At 32.2% G+C, this 19,846-nt stretch overlaps 3 protein-coding genes across 4 annotated transcripts; 2 read left to right on the top strand and 1 right to left on the bottom strand.

Moving 5' to 3' along the window:
• The first annotated feature begins 724 nt into the window (after positions 1-724).
• LOC123921956 (protein Dr1 homolog) lies at positions 725-4,326 on the top strand. 2 transcript variants are annotated; one of them, XM_045974704.1, is made up of 6 exons: positions 725-888; positions 992-1,054; positions 1,718-1,807; positions 2,466-2,560; positions 3,181-3,249; positions 3,873-4,326. In XM_045974704.1, exons 2-6 carry the CDS (start codon positions 1,000-1,002, stop codon positions 4,029-4,031), a joined length of 468 nt encoding a protein of 155 aa, XP_045830660.1. In that variant the 5' UTR covers positions 725-888; positions 992-999; the 3' UTR covers positions 4,032-4,326. The 2 variants fall into 2 exon arrangements, with proteins under 2 accessions (XP_045830660.1, XP_045830659.1); XM_045974703.1 differs by having other exon boundaries at positions 3,870-4,326.
• Positions 4,327-5,401: 1,075 nt separating this feature from the next.
• Positions 5,402-6,990, top strand: LOC123921955 (protein MIZU-KUSSEI 1). The gene has a single exon (XM_045974702.1). It carries the CDS (start codon positions 5,609-5,611, stop codon positions 6,425-6,427), a length of 819 nt encoding a protein of 272 aa, XP_045830658.1. The 5' UTR covers positions 5,402-5,608; the 3' UTR covers positions 6,428-6,990.
• Positions 6,991-10,354: 3,364 nt separating this feature from the next.
• LOC123923781 (kinesin-like protein KIN-8A) lies at positions 10,355-14,715 on the bottom strand. The gene is made up of 7 exons (XM_045976516.1): positions 13,680-14,715; positions 12,570-12,843; positions 12,374-12,424; positions 12,171-12,263; positions 11,694-12,062; positions 10,882-11,568; positions 10,355-10,774 (listed from the first exon to the last, which is right to left on the bottom strand). Exons 1-7 carry the CDS (start codon positions 14,333-14,335, stop codon positions 10,742-10,744), a joined length of 2,163 nt encoding a protein of 720 aa, XP_045832472.1. The 5' UTR covers positions 14,336-14,715; the 3' UTR covers positions 10,355-10,741.
• Between the last annotated feature and the right edge of the window lie 5,131 nt (positions 14,716-19,846).

Here is a 19,846-nt window from a genome sequence, read left to right as displayed (position 1 = left end):
GATTTTTTTCTTATTTTGTTTTTATCTTCAATTGTTTTAAGCAATCTTCATTTTTAGAATGTATGTCTCACACATATTTGGTTTTTTAATGAAATTAGTGTTATTTTTCAATTATTACTAAGGGTGTGTTTGGCCTAGCTTTAGAGCTTGCAATATAAATTAAGTTTTATGCTATTTTATAAGTTCAAACTAGTGAAAATTGTAATTTTATAAGCTATTTTATCATAAACTACCTTGACAAACTTATAATAATATATAAAAATTGCATAAGTTGTTTGCATAAGCTCTAAATAAGAGGAAAAAAAACCGGATCAAACGATACCTAACTTAATTGAATGAGAGTTGATTCTATCATTGACCGAAACCATAAGAAATATTTGGTGTTTTTTTTTTGTAAAAGATGATTATATTTTTTTGGAATATACGTTAACTCTTTAAATAAATTTGAATTATTTTGAAAGACTATTTTACTTCCTTTTTGAAAGACTATTTTACTTCCTTATTATATTTTCTTTTGGAAAAAAAAAACTTAATAGGGGTTTTTTACTAGTTACTTTAAACAAATATAAAAGGACTTTTAAACTCACACATAAAAAAAAAAAATCGGATCTAACAATTTCAGAATTTCTTTTTGTTAATTAAGCTAATATTTTTGTTAGTAAGCTAAAATATTGTTTGCATTACTCTCGGACATATTGTGGACCCGGGAAACACTACGTACGCGCATGATACGTGCGCGTGGCTAAACGTAATTGGTAAACGCGTTTTGCCCTAATCGTATGCCATCAACAACTGCCTCTCTATTCCTTCTCACTGAATAACCTTCTTCCTATATCAACAACAACCATGTCTTCCCTTCTCCTCCACAGCAACTTCCATCTTCAATCGGTAATTTCTCTTTTCCTTCATTCTCTTCAGATCTGCAATTTCATTCTCGCTATTTTTTTTCCCGATTTTTTAATATTTTTTTTTGAATTTTTTCATGTTTTAGGTTCAATCATGGATCCCATGGATATCGTCGGAAAATCGAAGGAAGATGCTTCGCTTCCTAAAGGTTTTTTTCGATTATTATATTTTATAATTTTTTTGGTGAATTTGATTCGATTGAATAGTTTTTGTGTAGTGTATATTCGTTTCGAGTTTATTGAAATTAATTTGTTATCGGCGTTGAGAAATTTGTTTCTCTCTGGTAATTTGGATTATGATGTAATTAGATGATGATATTTGGAAAATCAGATTATTAATATACGTTTTAGGTTTTCATTACAGTATAGCCCTAATGTTAATGTGAAAAAGCTGAATTTGAATTTTTAACAAACCTAATGACCTGATTAAGCTGTTTTTAAATTGTAATCCTTGTGAAATTATGTGCCTGGTTGACGACTGGACTTGAGCAATTCATCGGAGTTTATATCATATAGTATATGATTATATTTCAAAATATGGATAAATGTTTTACTTAGCTTCTTGGAGCTGCATGGATTTTATAAATGTTATAATTCAGAGGAGTATTGTCATCTTGTCAAAATTTACCTTTTACTAATGTTATAATTCAGATGATTTTTTAAATAGGTTTAATTGATTAAGAGTAGAATGTAATAAATAATGGAATGTGATTCCTTACGTTTTGGCAGTATTTAGTTCTCAATATTTTATTTGATTCTAATTTCTAACTCATAATTTATTGTCGCTTACTAAATCTCTGATTATATGGCAGCAACAATGACAAAAATAATTAAAGAGATGTTACCCCCAGATGTACGTGTTGCAAGAGACACCCAAGATCTATTGATTGAGTGCTGTGTAGGTCAGAATTTCAAAATCTATGACAATTTTATTCTCGCTATACTGTGTTTGTTTATTGAGTTAATTCTTTTATTTCAGACTTTCTTTATGTAAATTTATTGAGTCAATTCTTCTGTTTAGTTATCTAAACTCTAGTGTTTATCTCGGTTTTACAATCTTTCCATGGGTTATGATAAATTAAAATAAAAGGGTCATCTTGAACTAGTGATATTTGTTTATTATTTCTCTTTTGCTGCACAATTTGTTAATGGTGCATGGTTCTGCTATCATTTTTCATCTAATTTAGATTCTAATATGAGGAATAGTGACCCAACCATAACATATTATATGGTCCATACAGTTTAATAGTATCTTTGGTGATAACTTTTTTTTTTTTTCTGAAATGGCAAAACCTATTAATAGAGGACCAAAGATCTTTGGTGATAACTGATAAGCACATTTATACTTGCTGGCTAGTTTTTATATTTCATCATGTCCTAGTGACATTGTTTGCTTGTGTATGTATACCACAGGATACAATTTTTTTATATATTTCAATTTGTGATCTATATTTTTTTGGCAGTTTAGGTTTATTAGATTACATTGTTCATTTTCTGCTTTATATTTCGTAATTTACTCTTTATACTGAGAAAATTTTGTTGGTTGATTCTTTATTGTAGAGTTTATAAATCTCATCTCATCAGAGTCCAATGAAGTATGTAGTAGGGAGGACAAACGAACTATTGCACCTGAGCACGTATTGAAGGCTCTACAGGTATTTGTCCACTTTGTAAATCTAAATTTCTGCATCCAGTTCTTGTCCAATATTACAATTATTTTGGGCACTCTTATGTTTGGCAAAAGTTCTTGATGATTCGGTGTAAGCAAGCTATGTTTTAGGATTTTGTTTAGTTATTAATTATTAGTTAATTAGTAATGTTGTCTTCATTCCTCTCTTTACCGAGACAGGCACGAAATGCCTTCGTAGCCTAAATTGAAACCACGTTCAATTTTTTTGTTTATTATTTTTATCTACCATGAGAGTTGAGCCGAACTTCCCAACATCAGAAATTTAATTACTCAATTCTTGATTAGGCAGTCGTTTGTTGATTAAAGATTTATTACTTGTCGAGATATTACCTTGTCCTGAAGCATATAATAGCAGTTGGCCCATTTTTTAGTTAAGGTCATACTCTGTTTTCTTGCAACTAGTGGTAGTAAATCTTGGCAATATGTATCTTTCCTGCTTTACATACACATTTTAGCTTTTAGGAATGTCTCAATTATAAAATATAAAATACAGCATATAAAATATGTTGTCAAAAGTGGGCTCATTGTATGCTTTTAAATATGCCTGGTATATTTTTGTTTATTGATTTGTACATCTTTTCCCAGGTGCTTGGATTTAGTGATTACATTGAAGAAGTTTGTGCAGCATACGAACAGCACAAGCTGGAGACCATGGTAAATTTTGAATATGAATCTCCCGCATGCATGCTTAATTCTAGAGTAGTATCACACAAATCCGCATATCACACATTTTCCCCCCAAATGGACGATGATTTGCTACCAAAACAATTGATAGTGTAGTGTACTCCCTAAATGTAGTTGTTTATATCTTGGACAATCTTATTGAATGGGCTCTATTCTAATAAAGAAGCCCCAAACCCCTCCAGTTCCGGTCTAATCAAAACCATAGAGAGACATGAGATATACTTTGGTTGTAAAAATCAAAATCTCCTACAAAACTCATGGCAGTTATTATTGTGCTGTGCCTGTTGAATTTTTAAACTTTCCGATCGATTATCAGTGAATAGGTTATGACATGCTGTGCAAATGATGATTTTTTGCTCATACACGAGATAACCCAAAAAATAGAAGGAAAAAATAAATAATCCATATCCATCTGGGGTTTATTTGAGTTCATGAGTGTTCTGAATTTCATTACATGAATGCTCATTGTGGCTATTGAGAGACCAGAGGGTCTATAAATATTGATCAGTTAAATCAATTATTACCATTGCATATAAATTTACTTTTCAAATGAGAAACTAGTTTCTGATAGATAAATTGTGTTATTCCAGCAGGACTCTTTAAAAGGCGGTAAATGGAGCAATGCAGCTGAAATGACCGAGGAAGAAGCATTAGCGGAACAACAAAGGATGTTTGCAGAGGCACGTGCTAGAATGAACGGTGGGGCCATTGCTTCGAAGCAGCCAGATGGTGACCAAAATTTAGATAGCTAACTTTAGGACCTTAGTTACATTGAAGCATAGGAACACCTCTGACTCCTCCTGTGTGCTTTCCTATGAGCCCATTGTGTACAAAAATCATTCACTAGTTTGCTGGCCAATGTGGATGTGCTCACCATTTGTATTCTATCGATGAATCCATATTTGTAAGTCAATGTAATTATTGAGAGTTCATGAAAATCCTCTTTCTGTTTAGAATCACTAATTTTATTTCTTTTCTTTTTGTATCTTTACACACTAACAGATCCTAGCATGGTTAGTAACAACAAATAATTGATTCTAGAATCCAGTGTGCTGTTTATTTATGTTGCATTCATTAGTGCGGAAAATCTCAAAAAATAGCTCGAGTTGAATGATCATAACTTCAAATTCCTTTGCCATCTATCTGTGGTATATTAGTGAATTAACTCATCATATTATGAGATAAATGTGTGTTGTTAACAGAAATGTATTGTACATGCATCCCTTTCAAGTTATCCTAAAAAAAAGTCTCTATTAACCTAAATCTAAATAAACCACACTGCCTCACAGTCACAGATTGATTATATTGGGATAAAAGGGTACATGAAAACACTATTGAGGATAAAAGCCAATTTTTACTTATCAGCTTAATAGGATTGAGTACTTTGTGGGGATAACCCTAAGTCCCTACCTATACTACAATGAAATGTCAGTTCGTAGATATTTGTAATGTAGTCTCTATAGCCAACATAAGGCATGAAAATTCAGTAATCCTTAAGCTGATGGGACCTTTGTGCGCCTTTGAAGTTTAAACTACAAGAGTGTACATAGTGGCACGTCAGCTTTCAACAGTGACGGCTTTGTGTTTTGTTCTTTTTTGCTTTAACATCTTTTAATCTTTTACTGTTTTTGAGCACCAAGTCAAAAAGAGTTTATTCAAGCACAACAGCACAAAAACTCTTTGTAATTGCTTTTCTGCCTAGAATTCTCCAATTTCACTGGAATATATATTTTACTTGTAGAGAAATCTGAGAATTAGAGCAATCACCAAAAGTCTCTACCACGAAAGAAAGAGGCCTGAATTGTGTGTCGTAAAAAGAACACACAGTTTTAAGTTACGGTCAATGATTGAAAATTAGACAGTTTAAATTACGTTTTAACAAAATCAATTAAACTAAGCTCACAGCTCCGATTCAATCGTTAATTTTAAATCAGACAATTAAGACGAGTAAATGCGCGAACCGCCTCAAATCCAATCCAAGTACAGAAGAAAGCGAAATAACAAACACATTGTCTCCTCTCAGATTCCATTCTTTTCTAATAAAAAATTGCACTCTATCCCATTTTTTCTCTTTCTGATTTCCCATATCAGACTGTGGGACTGCCTATGTTTCTTTTGTCAGGATTCTCTTACACTCACTCACTATATTAATCAAAAGTGACACACTACAATGAAGATATCTAGATTTAGCAAAGAACCAATTAATTCTCAATTACGGTAAATCATAAATAAACCCCAACAAAACAAAAAGAAAAAACAAAACCAGCTTCATACTCTCTCTTGTTTCTCTGTCTCTCTTTAAAGCTTTGTTTTTTCCCTTTCTCTGAAAATGAAAACACTAATCATGGAAGAAACAAACACAAACACAACCTCAAACACAAACACAACCTCAATTCCTCAAGACCCATCTTCCAAAAGACACTTCCATTGGACCAACAAGGTTGGAAATGAAGACCCAGAAGAAGTTCCAACCACCATGTCCAAAATCATAGAAGAACAAAACACCAAAAAAAATGATGAAAAAGCTGTTTCAGGACATGCAGCAACTAGGAAAAAGCTACAAACCGTAGCAATTTCAAGGCTACGTTCTGTTCTTACAGTATTCAACAAAAACCGTTCAAATCTACCTTCTGGTCTTGGTTCAAGAGTTGTTGGGACACTTTTTGGATATCGTCGTGGCCATGTTCATTTTGCTTTTCAGAAAGATCCCATTTCACAACCAGCTTTTTTGATTGAGCTTGCAACACCAATAAGTGGTTTGGTTCGTGAAATGGCTTCTGGGTTGGTTAGAATTGCTCTTGAATGTGATAAAGTGAATAAGGAGAAAGAGAAAGAAACTGAGAAGAAAAGTTTAAGATTGTTACAAGAACCACTTTGGAGGACTTATTGTAATGGAAAAAAGTGTGGATTTGCTAATAGAAGAGAATGTGGTGAAAAAGATTGGGAAATTTTGAAAGCTGTTGAGCCAATTTCAATGGGTGCTGGTGTTTTGCCAAGTGCTGAAGCTGGTTGTTCTGATGGTGAGGTTATGTATATGAGAGCTAGGTTTGAGAGAATTGTTGGGTCGAGAGATTCCGAAGCTTTCTATATGATGAATCCTGATAGCAATGGTGCACCTGAGCTTAGTGTTTATTTGCTTAGAGTTTAGTTTTGTTTCTTAGCAGTATTAACATCTTTAAAAGCTTTGTTAATTACTGTTTAGTACTTTAGTTAATACTTTTATTTTTTCCCTTTTTAGTTTTTGTTCTTGGTAAACTTATGCATGTTTGGAATCCCAGTAAGTCTGGCAAAATCACAATAGCGTCGTGATTTCGTAGGTAGCTTTTGTCAAAATTACGGAGGCACGTTGTGATTCTGACAAACTCTTCATTGTCAAAATTACCGTGGCACATTGTGATTCTGGCAAACTCGGAGTTAATCCAACCACGCGCTTGGAATGGAATACTAGGTTATTCATGTTCAACTTGCTTAGTTCTTCAATCATGAAAATGGAGGCCTAGTTTAGGTATTTTCTTTTCTTTCCTTCTCTTCTTCCTAGAGGTTGAAGAAGTGGGGTTAATGATCTTTTTTTTAGGGTAGGGAGAAAGGGGTGAAATTGTGGGTTATCAATACTTTACAGCTTGGTTGGTGGGGTGGGTAATGAAAGGTGTATATGTATAGTTTTCTTTCTAATCCTTTTGATTAGTGATATGAAATGGATGTTAATGCAAATCATGATTGTGTTCACATTTTTCATGTGGTTTAATTAACTTTAGCAATTTCATTATGGCATTCTTATTTAATTTCAAAATGATTGATTTTCTTCTGTGCAGTGTGCCCCTTCATGGTTTCTTTTATTCATTCCATTATGTGCCTATTGGCTTGATGATTCAACTCATTTCCCACAATTTAAGTGCTTCTTGAACCAATGAATATTAAAAAGTATGCTGCTAGTATTGTGGGTTCATATTGGTAATTCCATAACCATTGCTCTCTTATGGACATGACTTGTTTGAATTGACTTAGTTAAGTTTATTTAGTGGCATAAACATTTGCGATATTGTTTGGAAGAGTTTATCAAAACAACTAGGTCTGTTTGGTTAAACAACTTATTATGATAAGTGTTTATATATATAAGGTTACAAAAGTTATTTTATAGCAAAAGATAAAATAAAGATAAATTGCATTTATATATACTACGAGCTATTTTTATAAGCTATATTTGAAGAACTTATAAAACTTTAAGAATTCTCATACGTTGTTTTTATAAGTTCTCTCAAACAGTCTCACAAAATTTATTCCGGTAAATAAGTTGTTTTCAGCTTATTTTCATAAGCTCGCCATGATAACTTATGAAAAAAACTTATAAATTATACAAAAATAGTTTCAGTTTTACATTGTTATATAAATAACTTATAGATAAGCATTTACTTGTTTTCAACTTTTCATAAAACCATGCAAAAGACTTTATTTCATTTGGATTCATTCTGTAAATTCTACTCTTACAGATTATACAAATGATACTTTCTTTACTTTTGTATAGATGAAGATTGCCATATCAGAATCTATATCCTCCCCCCTCCATTTCTGTGTCTGCTTAATCATAACTTCATTATTATTTGATTTAGTATACACTGCCATTTGTTTCCTTCTGATGCTATTTTTCACTGTTTTTTAGTTAGATTCCTTCATCAACATGCTATTTTAATTCAACAAGATTTCAATATTCGGTCTAAAAGTTAAGTTAAGATTATTCCAATCATTGCTTCATATGCATTATTTTGTTTGTGAAGTGATCCCAAGAATTTTTTGTTAGTGCCTAATCATGAAAACAATCAAAAGCAATAGTATAAGAAAAGAAAAAGAAAATCTATATCAAGTTACAAACAATCTGGTAGCAGGTGCTTCATCTTTTTTCTTCCCTTTTTCTTTGTTTATATACACTCCACCATTTGCTTTTTCTTTTGTTGACTGCTTTTCTTTTGTTGGCCTAATTCAAATATGTTATATTCTCACTTGTTTGTGACTCATAGAAATTTGTGCAGCATGAAAGTGTAGACTTTAGCCCACCACTATACTATACCTTGAGTCTAGCATAAGAGATTAGTCCGAGATTAAATTAGTCTCACCGTGACGAACTGCGTTCAAATGTCTTTTGTATTGAGAGATAAACATGTTTAGTGTCTGAGTATTACTCTTTGAAGAAGATTGTGAGTCGGTGACATGTGATTTCATCCAAGAAAACCACGATCATCAACATATATGACCACTAATTAATCTAATGTCTTAAAAATCGAATCGGATGGTTAAACCTTAAATGATGTTTACTATGGTTTGATTATTTTGGTGGTTCAATTGTGGTTTCGTCCCGTTTGATCCTATTCGAGCAGTTTAAAATAGCTGAATCATTACTCAGAGGTCTCATTGATTTGATATTATGTACAAAAAAGAAAAAATCTTTTACCTGGATAACTTGATTATGCTAGTGGAACCCCTTTTAACTTTCCTTTTCCTAGTTTTCAGGCTTTCAAAGTACCCTACAACTTACTAGAGAAAAGATTGAAGATGAGGATATGAGCCTTACAGCTAGGACTATAAATTGTTAACATCACTTTCACCAAAACCAAAGTAGTTTATTTATTTTTTTATATAAAGAAAATCATTTAATCACCATTCTTCCAAAATGAGTACTAAAAACTAAATGCTTCACTTAAAGTTGTGGCACTGATTTATATCATTATTGTTCTAATAAATGCACCAAGAACTCAACCCACACCACCATTAAGAAAAGATACAGATATGAGATGAAAGAGTGCATTAAGGTTGTCTATGGTACATCTCCATAAGTCATTACCAAGTCCAATTGGATACATATTTTACATTTTTAATAGTAGGGTTGTGTGGCCCTTCATTCTCATCAAAACCAATTAATAAGTTTAGTGATAACTATTTAATTTATGTGTGATCTACCATTGATGTGTGAGTGTGGAGCTCCTTGCCAATTATAAATATACTAACTAAACTATAATTGAAGAGTCACTTCAGGTTGATGCTATTGTAGTTAGTTTTTGTATGTTAATGTTTGGTAGGGCAGGGTGGACTTTTCTCCTACCATGTTTGAACTTGAGTGACTAACAACATTTTTGGGTGCAAACCATATCATCAAGTCTCAAAATGCAATTTTATGAATTTTGAAAATCATTAGAAGCACAATTACTTTCTTTTTCTTTTGTTTTTTCATACAAAATTTAGGGGTTTAAAGGTGGTTCTCATGGAAGCAAAACAACTCCATCTAGCTTTTGGTTTGAGTGGATAAAATTCAAACATAGATTATTTTATTTGAAATGTAAACCTAACCAAATCAAATTTACAAATCAAGTACTCTAAAATAAAATAATCAATTTATTGGTGAGGATTCTTGTCACTTAAGCAAGGGCCAACTCATTTGGATTCGTGGTAGCCAACTCATTATCGTCTTCCATTGTGGTTTTCACCGTGAAAACTAAAAGCTCTAATCCATAGTTTCTTCAACCTCACATAGAGTTTCCACCACGAAATCGCCACCTACACCACAGTTACAGACATTAGACTGAGTTCCTTTACATTTTTATAAACAATTGATTTCTATTGACTAGGTTGCAGGATACTTTGTGTGTAAAACACGAGCCAAATTTATATTATAAATCAAACATAATATAATAAAGTCTTGAAAATGTTTATCCAAATGACAATTTCTTTACAGGTAAGTTTAAATTCATCCTTACATGATATAAGTAATTCTAGCAATAGCATAATTTAAACTGTTTGCCTGCAACAATCAGTAACTCAACCACTATTTGGAACATGTATCTGCCTCAAATGTATTAAGGTTGATTTTATCCAACTTCTCTTTTCATTATACATCATTTTCTAAGCTGATTAGATTAGATGTTCAAGTCTCCATCACGCATGTAGGTTACGAGGGTGACTGCAAAAATACCGACAGAGTATATTGATATTGATAGGTCTTTTCATATGGCAGCAATTTATTTAAAATTAAATTAGTGTTTGAAATGGTGAAAACTTATTCACGGTTCAATAATATTGACATAAAATATCAAGTGAAAAATTGACAATAAAATTATGAATAAATGAAGTACATGGGTTTGGTAAAAATAAAATAAAATGAAGTACATAATATATCAAGGCAATCACAAATTTACACAACCATTGCATTCAGTTTTCTGATGCTGTAATAACTAAAAATGCATCTATCTATGTCGTAAAAATCTATGAATTTACATTTACGCTAAATCGTTTGGAGTTCTCCCCAAAAGCTTCAATAGCAAGGATACTCTGGTTTGCAACTGACTGCACTATTATCCTTTGTGCAGAGGCATAAAAGATGGCCACAAAGGAGGAGCTTTTATCAAGCGTGCAATAATCTCGATATCATACCGAGATATTCTGGCAATTTCATCTTGCAATCCTTCATATATCACTCTTAACTATTGGCTTGTTGACGAGCAAAACCAGGCTGAAAAAATAGGAATTAAAAACATGGTTAACTAGCTGCTTCAGTTACATAAATAGATGAAAAGGGTAAGTAAGAAGGACAGAGGAATGAATTAAGGATAAATTTACCTGAAGAAGCATGGATGGAGGAGGTGCTGTATGTTCTGAAAGGACATGGCTTCTAGTTTTTCTCCCATTTAACGTAGTAACTGATGGACTATTATTTGTGGTTATGTCCCAAAAGCTTCGTTTTTTCGCAGTTGGAGCCGGTGATCGAAGACGAGGATGACTCTTCAATTCACCATTCTTTGGCTCCTTTCCTTGTAGGCTAGCAGCTCCGGTTACCACTCTCTTCCCCAATTCACCGTTTGTTAATGCTTGTTTTCCACACTTTTGAGTAAGCTGGCGAATGACATCATCTTTCTGCTTTAGCTGCAAGCTATGATCTTTCTTCATTCTCTCTATCTCAGCCTCAAGTGCTTTCACTGTCCGTTGTAGTGTCCTCACAGCTAACTCAGCTCCTTTCTTCTTGGTTTCTGGAGTGAAACAAGTTCCAGCCAAGAAAGAGGATCTAGTCCTTCGTTTTTCACTTGGTTGGGCAGAACTTGGAGTAGTAGATAAAGTTGCAGCGGAAGATGGTGGGGTTAAAGAGGAATGTGAAGCTAAAGACTGTGCTTCTAGAGTCAAGAGCTTCTGTTGTTGCCGTGCTAGCTGCATTCTTATTTCACGATTCTCCTTTTGTAGCTCAAGTACCAGCTTCGCCTGGTCAGATTCTGTCTCAGGCATTGGCAATTGGTCCTCATTGGTATCGCTCACCTGTATCCACACAAAGAACAAATTACATTATTCAACTTCATCACCAAAGCATGCCAAGTTTATGCATCAAGGCCTTTGACATTTTGAAGATAAAATATTAGCTTGTTATGGTATGAAAATTCAACCTTTAGCCGAATCTCTTTGGCTCTATCGGCCCAATGAACGGTGTTCTGAGTTTCACCAAATGAGAGGCTACTTGGACTTATGTTTGCAATCATGACAGTATTGCAAGTTCCTCCAAGTGAATCCTTGAGAAGTTGAGTGAGTTTTGAATTTCGATACGGTATGTGTTTCTTGCCTTCTACAAGAGCATTGATGCAGCTGCTGAGTGCTAGAAGAGACCGGTTTATATTGGCACCCTCAAGAGATCTAAGTGTTCTTTGATCTGTAGCAAGAGCTCTCTCTGACCCTGCAAGATCAATTAATGAGAGTTTGCCAACTCGGTTAACAATATTCATTGTTGCAGCATCTCTAACTCGGTATTCAACCACAACCTAGATGTAACAAAACAATGTGCATTTGGTTAGTAACAAGAGCCTGGCACAACTCACAATCACAACATTAAATAGATCTTTTTCCTCTCAAAATCCTTAATGATTCACCTGCAAAATTGCATGGGAACGTGAAGATGTTTCATTTGCACGAGTTGGTTCTGTGGTTCGGCTCCGATTTCCTTGTTGAAGCAATGCCATCACCTGAAGCAACCAGAGTAAAAAAAAGGTAAAACATGCAAAATCAAGGTTCAAAATTGGAAACATCCTTCTAAAGGTATACTCTTTCTAAAAAGGATCAGAATATTAATTACCTCATCTGCAGAAGAAGCTCTATATTGTGTAAGACCAGCTGCCACGATCCCCTATATAACACACGGGCCGTTCATTAGATATATATCTTTCAAAATTACAACTTCAAATATTATGCAACTTTGTCACATATAACTGGATTAAATTGCACAGAGTTACATGATCTTCAGGTGCATTTTAATAGATAAGAAGGTGAACCTGTTTATCTTCTCTAAGGACTAAAGGCCTTCCAGGGCAAATCAAATCTTTGACAGTTTCATTGTAAACCTCAAGATAGGAAAGATGAACCACATGGCTTCCATCACAACTTCTCTGCCTGATTTTACTGAAAAGATCCTTAATAGCCAAAACCATCACCCCTGGATTCTCCACAGTACCAAGCATTGTATAGGTTTTTCCAGCTCCCGTGGCACCATAACAGAAAACCGATCCATTCCTCCCCTGCAGAACCGCTTCCACAAGTTCCGAGGTTCTGCAAACAAGCCGAAATCAAATGTATATACAACACACCCCTAATAACACAGCATCATAGACTATGAATACATTATCAATATCAAGGATACCCTTATCAACTATATCATCAGAAATTCAGCATCATAGACTATGAATACATTATCAATATCAAGGATACCCTTTATCAACTATATCATCAGAAAAAGAAAGAAAAAAAAAACTATATCATCAGAAATTCAGCATCATAAATAGAAACTATGATCAGTATCATAAATAGAAACTATATGATCAGTATCATAAATAGAAACTATACAATCAGCATCATGAATAGAAACTATATTATCAGCTTCATAAATAGAAACTATATGATCACTGATTAGCATTAAGGATACTCTTATCAACAATGTTAAGAACAAAGCATCATGAATAGAAACCAAGTAATTGGGCTCAAGTGGTTAATGAGCTCCCCTAGGAGGAATCATTCGGGAGAACCCAAGTTCAATTCCTGATGGGAACAATTCTTGGAAATAATCAGAGGCCCCCTTCCCCCGGGAGTTAGAGGGTTAATACCGGAATAAAAATAATTTGCATAATTCAGCTTTCCATGTATAAGTGGTGAGTTGACATCAGATTTCCTTAACGAATAAACAATATAATTTTGGATATTGTAGCTAAGATTAGATAATTTAGATCTGAAATTAACAAAAATACATCATAAAATTAAATTTTCTCAACAAAATTGGTTACTCACATAACTAAAATGATTGATCCAAAACAACTAATACGATTTAACAAAATGCCTAATCATTAATTAACTCCAAATTTAGAAATAAAACAAGAGAATAATGAACTAACGTGGTGGAATAAACTTGTTCCTGAGTTGCCGAATCAGTAAAAGAAGCATCAAAAGTAAAATGTCGTCCCTTAACCCTATTAAGTCTGAGATAATCATTTTCATTCGCAAACTCCGTTAGATAAACGTCACGGTTATTAACGATTCTCACACAGCACCGTGAACTCAATTCCTTCTCCTTCTTGTTCATCGGTCTAACCCTAACAAACACCATAATCCTGCTCACACATTTCCCTAACTCTTCCTCTTTCCCCTTCCCCGTCGCCGCCGGCATCGACAGTCTCCGAGCAACGGCGGCAGAATTCAAATTTTTAGGTGGAACTGAATTTGTTGCTGTTGATGAAACTTTTCTTGGATAGGTAAATCCGACAATTCGATCGGATCCAGCGATGAGATTATGATTTTCTTTGGTGTCATCGTTGATTGATGAAGGTGGTTGAGGTAAGACGAAGGTTTTTGTGACGGTTGATGAGTTAGGGTTTGTAGTGATTGAGTTTCTGTCACGCATGGCGGTGAGAGATTTAGAAGCTTGTTTTTGTTGTTCATATAAGAGAGTGAGGGTTTTGAGTTTTTCTTTGAGGCCATGGTGAGGGTTTAGCATTGATGGATGATTTAAGTCATTTTGTGTAGTGATTTTAGATCGAGTTGAAACAGGCATATTTGAGAATCGATTATTGGAAATGGTGTTTTATTAATTATCCAAACATGGTGTTATGTTAGAAAGAAAGAAGAAGAAGAAGATGAAGGAGTAGAAAGAAAGAAAGAGTGTTTGTTATTGGTGAGTGAATGTGAGACGTTGGATTGATTAGCTTAGGAGGGAAATGGACGGAGGAGAGTGGTGGTAGGAGTGAAGTGTGAGATTTGAATGATGCACTGAAAGTGTGAGATGCAACGGTCAAATGAATCTGAGGTTTGAAACGGTTACTGAGCTTTTCTTTCTTTCTTTCTTCTCTTGTGTTGTGTTGTGCTGTGCTGTGTGCGTGAGTGAGTGAGTGAGTGTGTGGTCCTACAAAAATATCTCAACGCACGAGAATACCCTGTTTCACATAAATGAAGAATTTATCGTCATCAATGTTATTCACCAACAAATATATTCTAAGTAACGATTTGGTTCAAGTAGTAAGGGTCTTGATTGCTTTAAACATATGGTTAGGGATTTGATTTCTGACTCATGTGTATGAAGAAAATTCGATTGGGATAGGAGAAGCCACATTGTATGCCACACAGGTTTCCCGATGGAGATTAGTAATGTTAACGGCGATGAAAACTTCGTATTAATATCATCGTAACCCCAAAATAACAAGATGAATTTTTATTGAGCTGAAATTCGGTCGGTCAAAATAAATCTGATAAATAGTTGTTCAATTTAAAAATTAAATTTGAGTTAACGATTCGTATTTTAGTGAAATTTATTAATCACTTGAGTTCAAATTCTATTATTATTTTTTTATTTATTTAATGAGACTAACGATGGGACATTCCAATTTTCTCATTTACAAATTAAATATTACTTGTATTGTTTTGTTTGTGAGTGTTTGAAGTTATTAACTTATTATAAATTCTAACGATTGATGACATTATTTGTTAGAAGTAAAAATCATAATTCTTTTCGTTTTTACGGCTAAAATTTTAATATAATCGACGTTAATTTAATATGAAATACATCTTTATTTTTCGTTGTTTTAACTTTTAATTGATTGATGTCGATTGAATTATTATCTTAATCGTAGAAACAAAAATGACTATTAACTTATACTTTCAAACACCGAAGACATATGTCATTGTTAAAATTTTAAATATTCTTTAAATAGTGGACCAGAATATATCATGATTCATATTAACATTTACCTTATTTTACCTAATATTTTAGAGAACAAAATGGTGTTTAAAATGCTACCAGCAATGCACGTCACAGTTGCATGGTTGTTGTCATGTTAAAAGCTACATATAAAAAAAGAATAATAGATCCTTTCGTGCCTTTTTTATTAATGCATTTTTCCTTCTAATTTAATGATGGATAAATTTCAAAAAGCACAAATGTATTTAAGAAGGGATAAAAAAAAAAAAATGATTAAAATGACCGCATATGACCAACATAAATAAAAAAAAAAAAAAAAAAAAAGAGAGGATCCATATCCCATTGCTACCATGTCAAAATCCATGTTATAATCAATACTTGGCAATAAATTACTAATGTATTTTTGCTGTTGAAAGAAAACCAATGCATCAAAGGGCAAAATATTAGATAAAACAAAATAATAAAACAATCGAGGAGGTATGAATTTATATCAAAATTTTGACAAAATTTAAAAAAGATGATAAAAACTCACCTCCAATTAAAATGATAAATTTTAAAGGATTAGAGATAAATTAAAATTTTATAAAATTAAAGATATTTAAATTTACTCTAAATAAATTTTATAAGATTAAAGATATTTAAATTTAATTTAAATTATACTCTTTTTTTTTTTATAAGCATCTAAATTATACTCGTTGATTCATTCCAAGACTTTTTTTTGTTACATGAAGAGAAGAGAGAAAAAAAGAGATGAGAGAAAATGATTTAGATTTTATTATTTTTTTTACAAAAAGGGCAAGTCCAAGGGATTTGAAATTCCCTACGTTCACTTACACTTGGTGTAAAATATAGATAAAATTACACGAGATTTTTTACCTTATTTGTTTGTAACATTTCGGTCCTTTATAATTTTTTTATATAAGTCTTTTATCTTATTTATTTGTAACACTTTGATCGTTTATCTTTTTTTTCTCATTTAAGTCTTTTATTTTTTATAGCCACACATATAAACCCTTTTCATCAATTTTTATTAAAAAAAATGCTGAAATGTTATTTTTTTAAAAAAAAATTAAAGAAACACATTCATCAATATCTTCATCTTCTTCATTAAACAAAAGGGAAAACCCATGATTAAAAAAAAAAAAAGAAGGACAAATCCAAAAATTCAACTTCAACAACAAACCTAAAACTCGTGTTCATCTTTTTTTTTTTTACATTAAATCAAAAGTGTCAAATTCAAAAATTCATCTTCAACAACAAACTTAAAATTCGTCTTCATTCTCAAATTTAAAAATATATTAATTAATGTGCAGCAAATCACATAAAGAGTTTTATGTTTTCATAAATTGTGTTATGAAGAAATTGACATATAAAAGAGTTTGAAGAATAAAAGTCAAAGGAAGTTTACGAAAATGTTGATTATATTAAAGTTCGTCTTGCAAAAATACTTTTGGTAAGCTTTGAATATGCTCTGTTTAAAATATGAACCGTTTATTTTGATCAAGTTCAATATGATTGGATGAATCAATCATTAATGTGACTTCACTAAGGAAAATATTAAATAGTATTTTCGGAGCAATCATTAACGAAAAGACTTGTTAATGCAAGAATGTACGATGTGTATAAAGTTGTGCCTTGTGTGATGTGGTTGAAATATGTTTGTAATTGTGCACTATTTGAATATATAAAGTTAGTTTAGGAGGGTGTATTGAATTGAGATTTCAATGGATTTTAAAAGACTTTTTTATAATAAAAATGTCTTGAGGTATTCAATCAAGACTTTTATAAAATGTAAATAAATCTCGTGGTATTCAATTAAGACAATCAAGATTTTTTTTTTCAATCCAACGAAATCTGTTGGTATTCAATTAAGATTTCTCATGATTTATAAAATGTCTTGTGGTATTCAAAAATATATAGATTTGAATGGATTCTTTCTTTGAATGGATTTTAATGGATTGTGTGAGACTTTTTAGTTGAAAATACATATACATTCTTCTTTCAACAATCTCACATAAAACATCAAGACTTTTTCAAACTCACTCCAAACTTTTTTTCCTGTGTGTTTCTTGATCGTTCTCTCTCACTCCACATTCTTTTTCTCCACCACCACAATTCCCTAACATATGCAACTCAACCATTCTTTTTCTCCACCTCAAGGTTGCCATGGAAGGGACGTTCATAATATTTCTATTCCTTTGAAACTCAATTGATCAAAACAATTTTCTGATTATTTTTTTTTTATTGAAAACGATTTTTCTGCTGCCTTATAAAATTGATCTTTAACATAATTTTGTAACCAAGAAATATATATATAATTTTGCAGCCTTTTATTATGATGAGTGTTTTCTGATAAAGTTTTTAGTTCTCTTGTTCTTTTTTATGATTATTTTAAAAAAAGAAAAATTGATTCATTGATTTTATTTGTTTATATTAATTCCTTGATGTTTTTTAAGGAATGATTGATTGATTATTATATTTTTGGAAGAAATTTGTATTGAATTTATTGAGTCATTTAAATGTTAAAATTCCATAAAGTTCTTTGAAATCTCAAAAGTCGATGTTATAAAATCTCACACAGTCTTGTGTTAAAAATTTTGAATGTAAAAAGTCTTTTAAAAAGTCTTTTAAAATCTTACAAAATCAATATAATCTCACAAAGTCTTTTAAAATCTTCAAGATTTTCTTTTGCCAAAATAGTGTTTTGAAATCTCAATCCAATACACCCCCTTAGTTTACATAACTATACTGATTAGGGAATATTCTAGAAGTGTTAGGAAGTTAGCATTCCCTAGATTTGCGCTGAGTTAGTTACACGTTTGTATTGTATTCAAATTTGTCGTTATCTTTTTCTTCCTTAACCTCCAAATTGTCTAGTGTAGAGATTCTAAAGAACGTACAAGATGTCTCATTTCTAATCTCTCATTTGCCACACAACGTTCTCCCCACCAAGTGTGATATATCAATTAGGCTCTAATTACTAATTTTTAAAATGTTAGAAAATACTTTAATATTCAGTTTTTTTTTTTTAATAAATAGAAAATTATTTCTTAATTCTACAACTACTTAGACATATACATCGTATATATTGAACATTAATTTCACGAAATAATATTACTCACCGTAGGCTAATTATCAACAACCAATTTATGGAAATGTCCCGGGACATAAGCTGTAAGACCTAGATTCCACAACATAAATATCATTGAAAAGATCATTTTCATCCGACTTTCAGCATGTAAGTCCCCAAAACTCACGGTTGAAAATGTTGTCATTGCGAAGTACATTGAGGTGACATATCTTCTCCAGAACTTCAACTCATATAAATTTGCGATTGATTTGGTCAAAGACGTTTGCGGATCAGGATTGAGTGAAACAATAAGATGAAAAAGACAACCCTCCACATGTAAGTTTGAAGTTAACGAAAATGTTGATTATATTAAAGTTTGCCTTGCAAATATTCTTTTGGTAAGCTTTGAATATGCTCTGTTTAAAATATGGTCCGTTTATTTCGATTAAGTTCAATATGATTGGATGAATCAATCATTATTGTGATTTCATTAAGGAAAATGTTGAATAGTATTTTTGGAGCAATCATTAACGAAAAGACTTGTATGGTGACAACCAATTAAACACATCATATTTAAGCATATTTACACAAAAATATATATCATTTGATTATTTTAAAAATAAATATTATTTAATTTCTACCTATTTTTAAATATGTTTGTGTCAAAATAGGATGACCAATTAATTGACTTGAATATCGGTACAATTATGCATATTTGCCACATGTATTGGGGTAAGGCGGTTGCATGTATCAACGCTTGCATTATGACCCAAGAGATAATTGACAATTTCAATATTGTTGCAATACATAGCCGCGTGTAATGTTGTGTTACCGTTTTCCTAATCTGCGGCCGTAACACGCCATTCGCGAGCGACAATACTCTGTAGTAGAGAACAACAAAACACACATATTGGAAAATGAAAAATTCAAACTCAAAGGAAAAATTGAGGTTGAATTTTTAACTAAAATCGAAACCTAAATTTGTTTCAAAATGAATGTAATTTACACTTTTTACCAAGGTAATTAAAACTGAATCGGCCGGTCTGACCGGTTGAATCGTGAACAGGACATGTATTCGGTCCGGGTGAAGCTGTAAACCACACTGTCAAAGAATTGGCAAATGGACCAGAAAACCGGTGTAAAATCGAGAAAAACTAGGAAAATCGGTGATTTGACCGATTTATTGGGTTAGACCGCACTTTACACATTTTTTGAGAAAAAAAAATTGAAAGTCATATTGCTTTGGCCTTTTTGCACAAGACAAGTCACCTTAAACTCCATTTTTTCTTGTCGATGTTACA

The sequence above is a fragment of the Trifolium pratense genome, linkage group LG4, assembly GCF_020283565.1.
Source record: "Trifolium pratense cultivar HEN17-A07 linkage group LG4, ARS_RC_1.1, whole genome shotgun sequence".
Classification (NCBI taxonomy): Eukaryota; Viridiplantae; Streptophyta; class Magnoliopsida; order Fabales; family Fabaceae; genus Trifolium; species Trifolium pratense.
This window is presented reverse-complemented; position numbering and strand designations above follow the sequence as displayed.

Coding starts and splice junctions, on each gene's coding strand:
- LOC123921956 (XM_045974703.1), top strand. CDS start 1,000: ATGGATCCCATGGATATCGTCGGAAAATCGAAGGAAGATGCTTCGCTT. Junction 1,055..1,717: donor AGATGCTTCGCTTCCTAAAG/GTTTTTTTCGAT, acceptor ATTATATGGCAG/CAACAATGACAAAAATAATT. Junction 2,561..3,180: donor ACGTATTGAAGGCTCTACAG/GTATTTGTCCAC, acceptor ATCTTTTCCCAG/GTGCTTGGATTTAGTGATTA.
- LOC123923781 (XM_045976516.1), bottom strand. CDS start 14,335: ATGCCTGTTTCAACTCGATCTAAAATCACTACACAAAATGACTTAAAT. Junction 12,063..12,170: donor GTTCCCATGCAATTTTGCAG/GTGAATCATTAA, acceptor TGTTACATCTAG/GTTGTGGTTGAATACCGAGT. Junction 10,775..10,881: donor CTCCATCCATGCTTCTTCAG/GTAAATTTATCC, acceptor CTATTTTTTCAG/CCTGGTTTTGCTCGTCAACA.
- LOC123921955 (XM_045974702.1), top strand. CDS start 5,609: ATGAAAACACTAATCATGGAAGAAACAAACACAAACACAACCTCAAAC.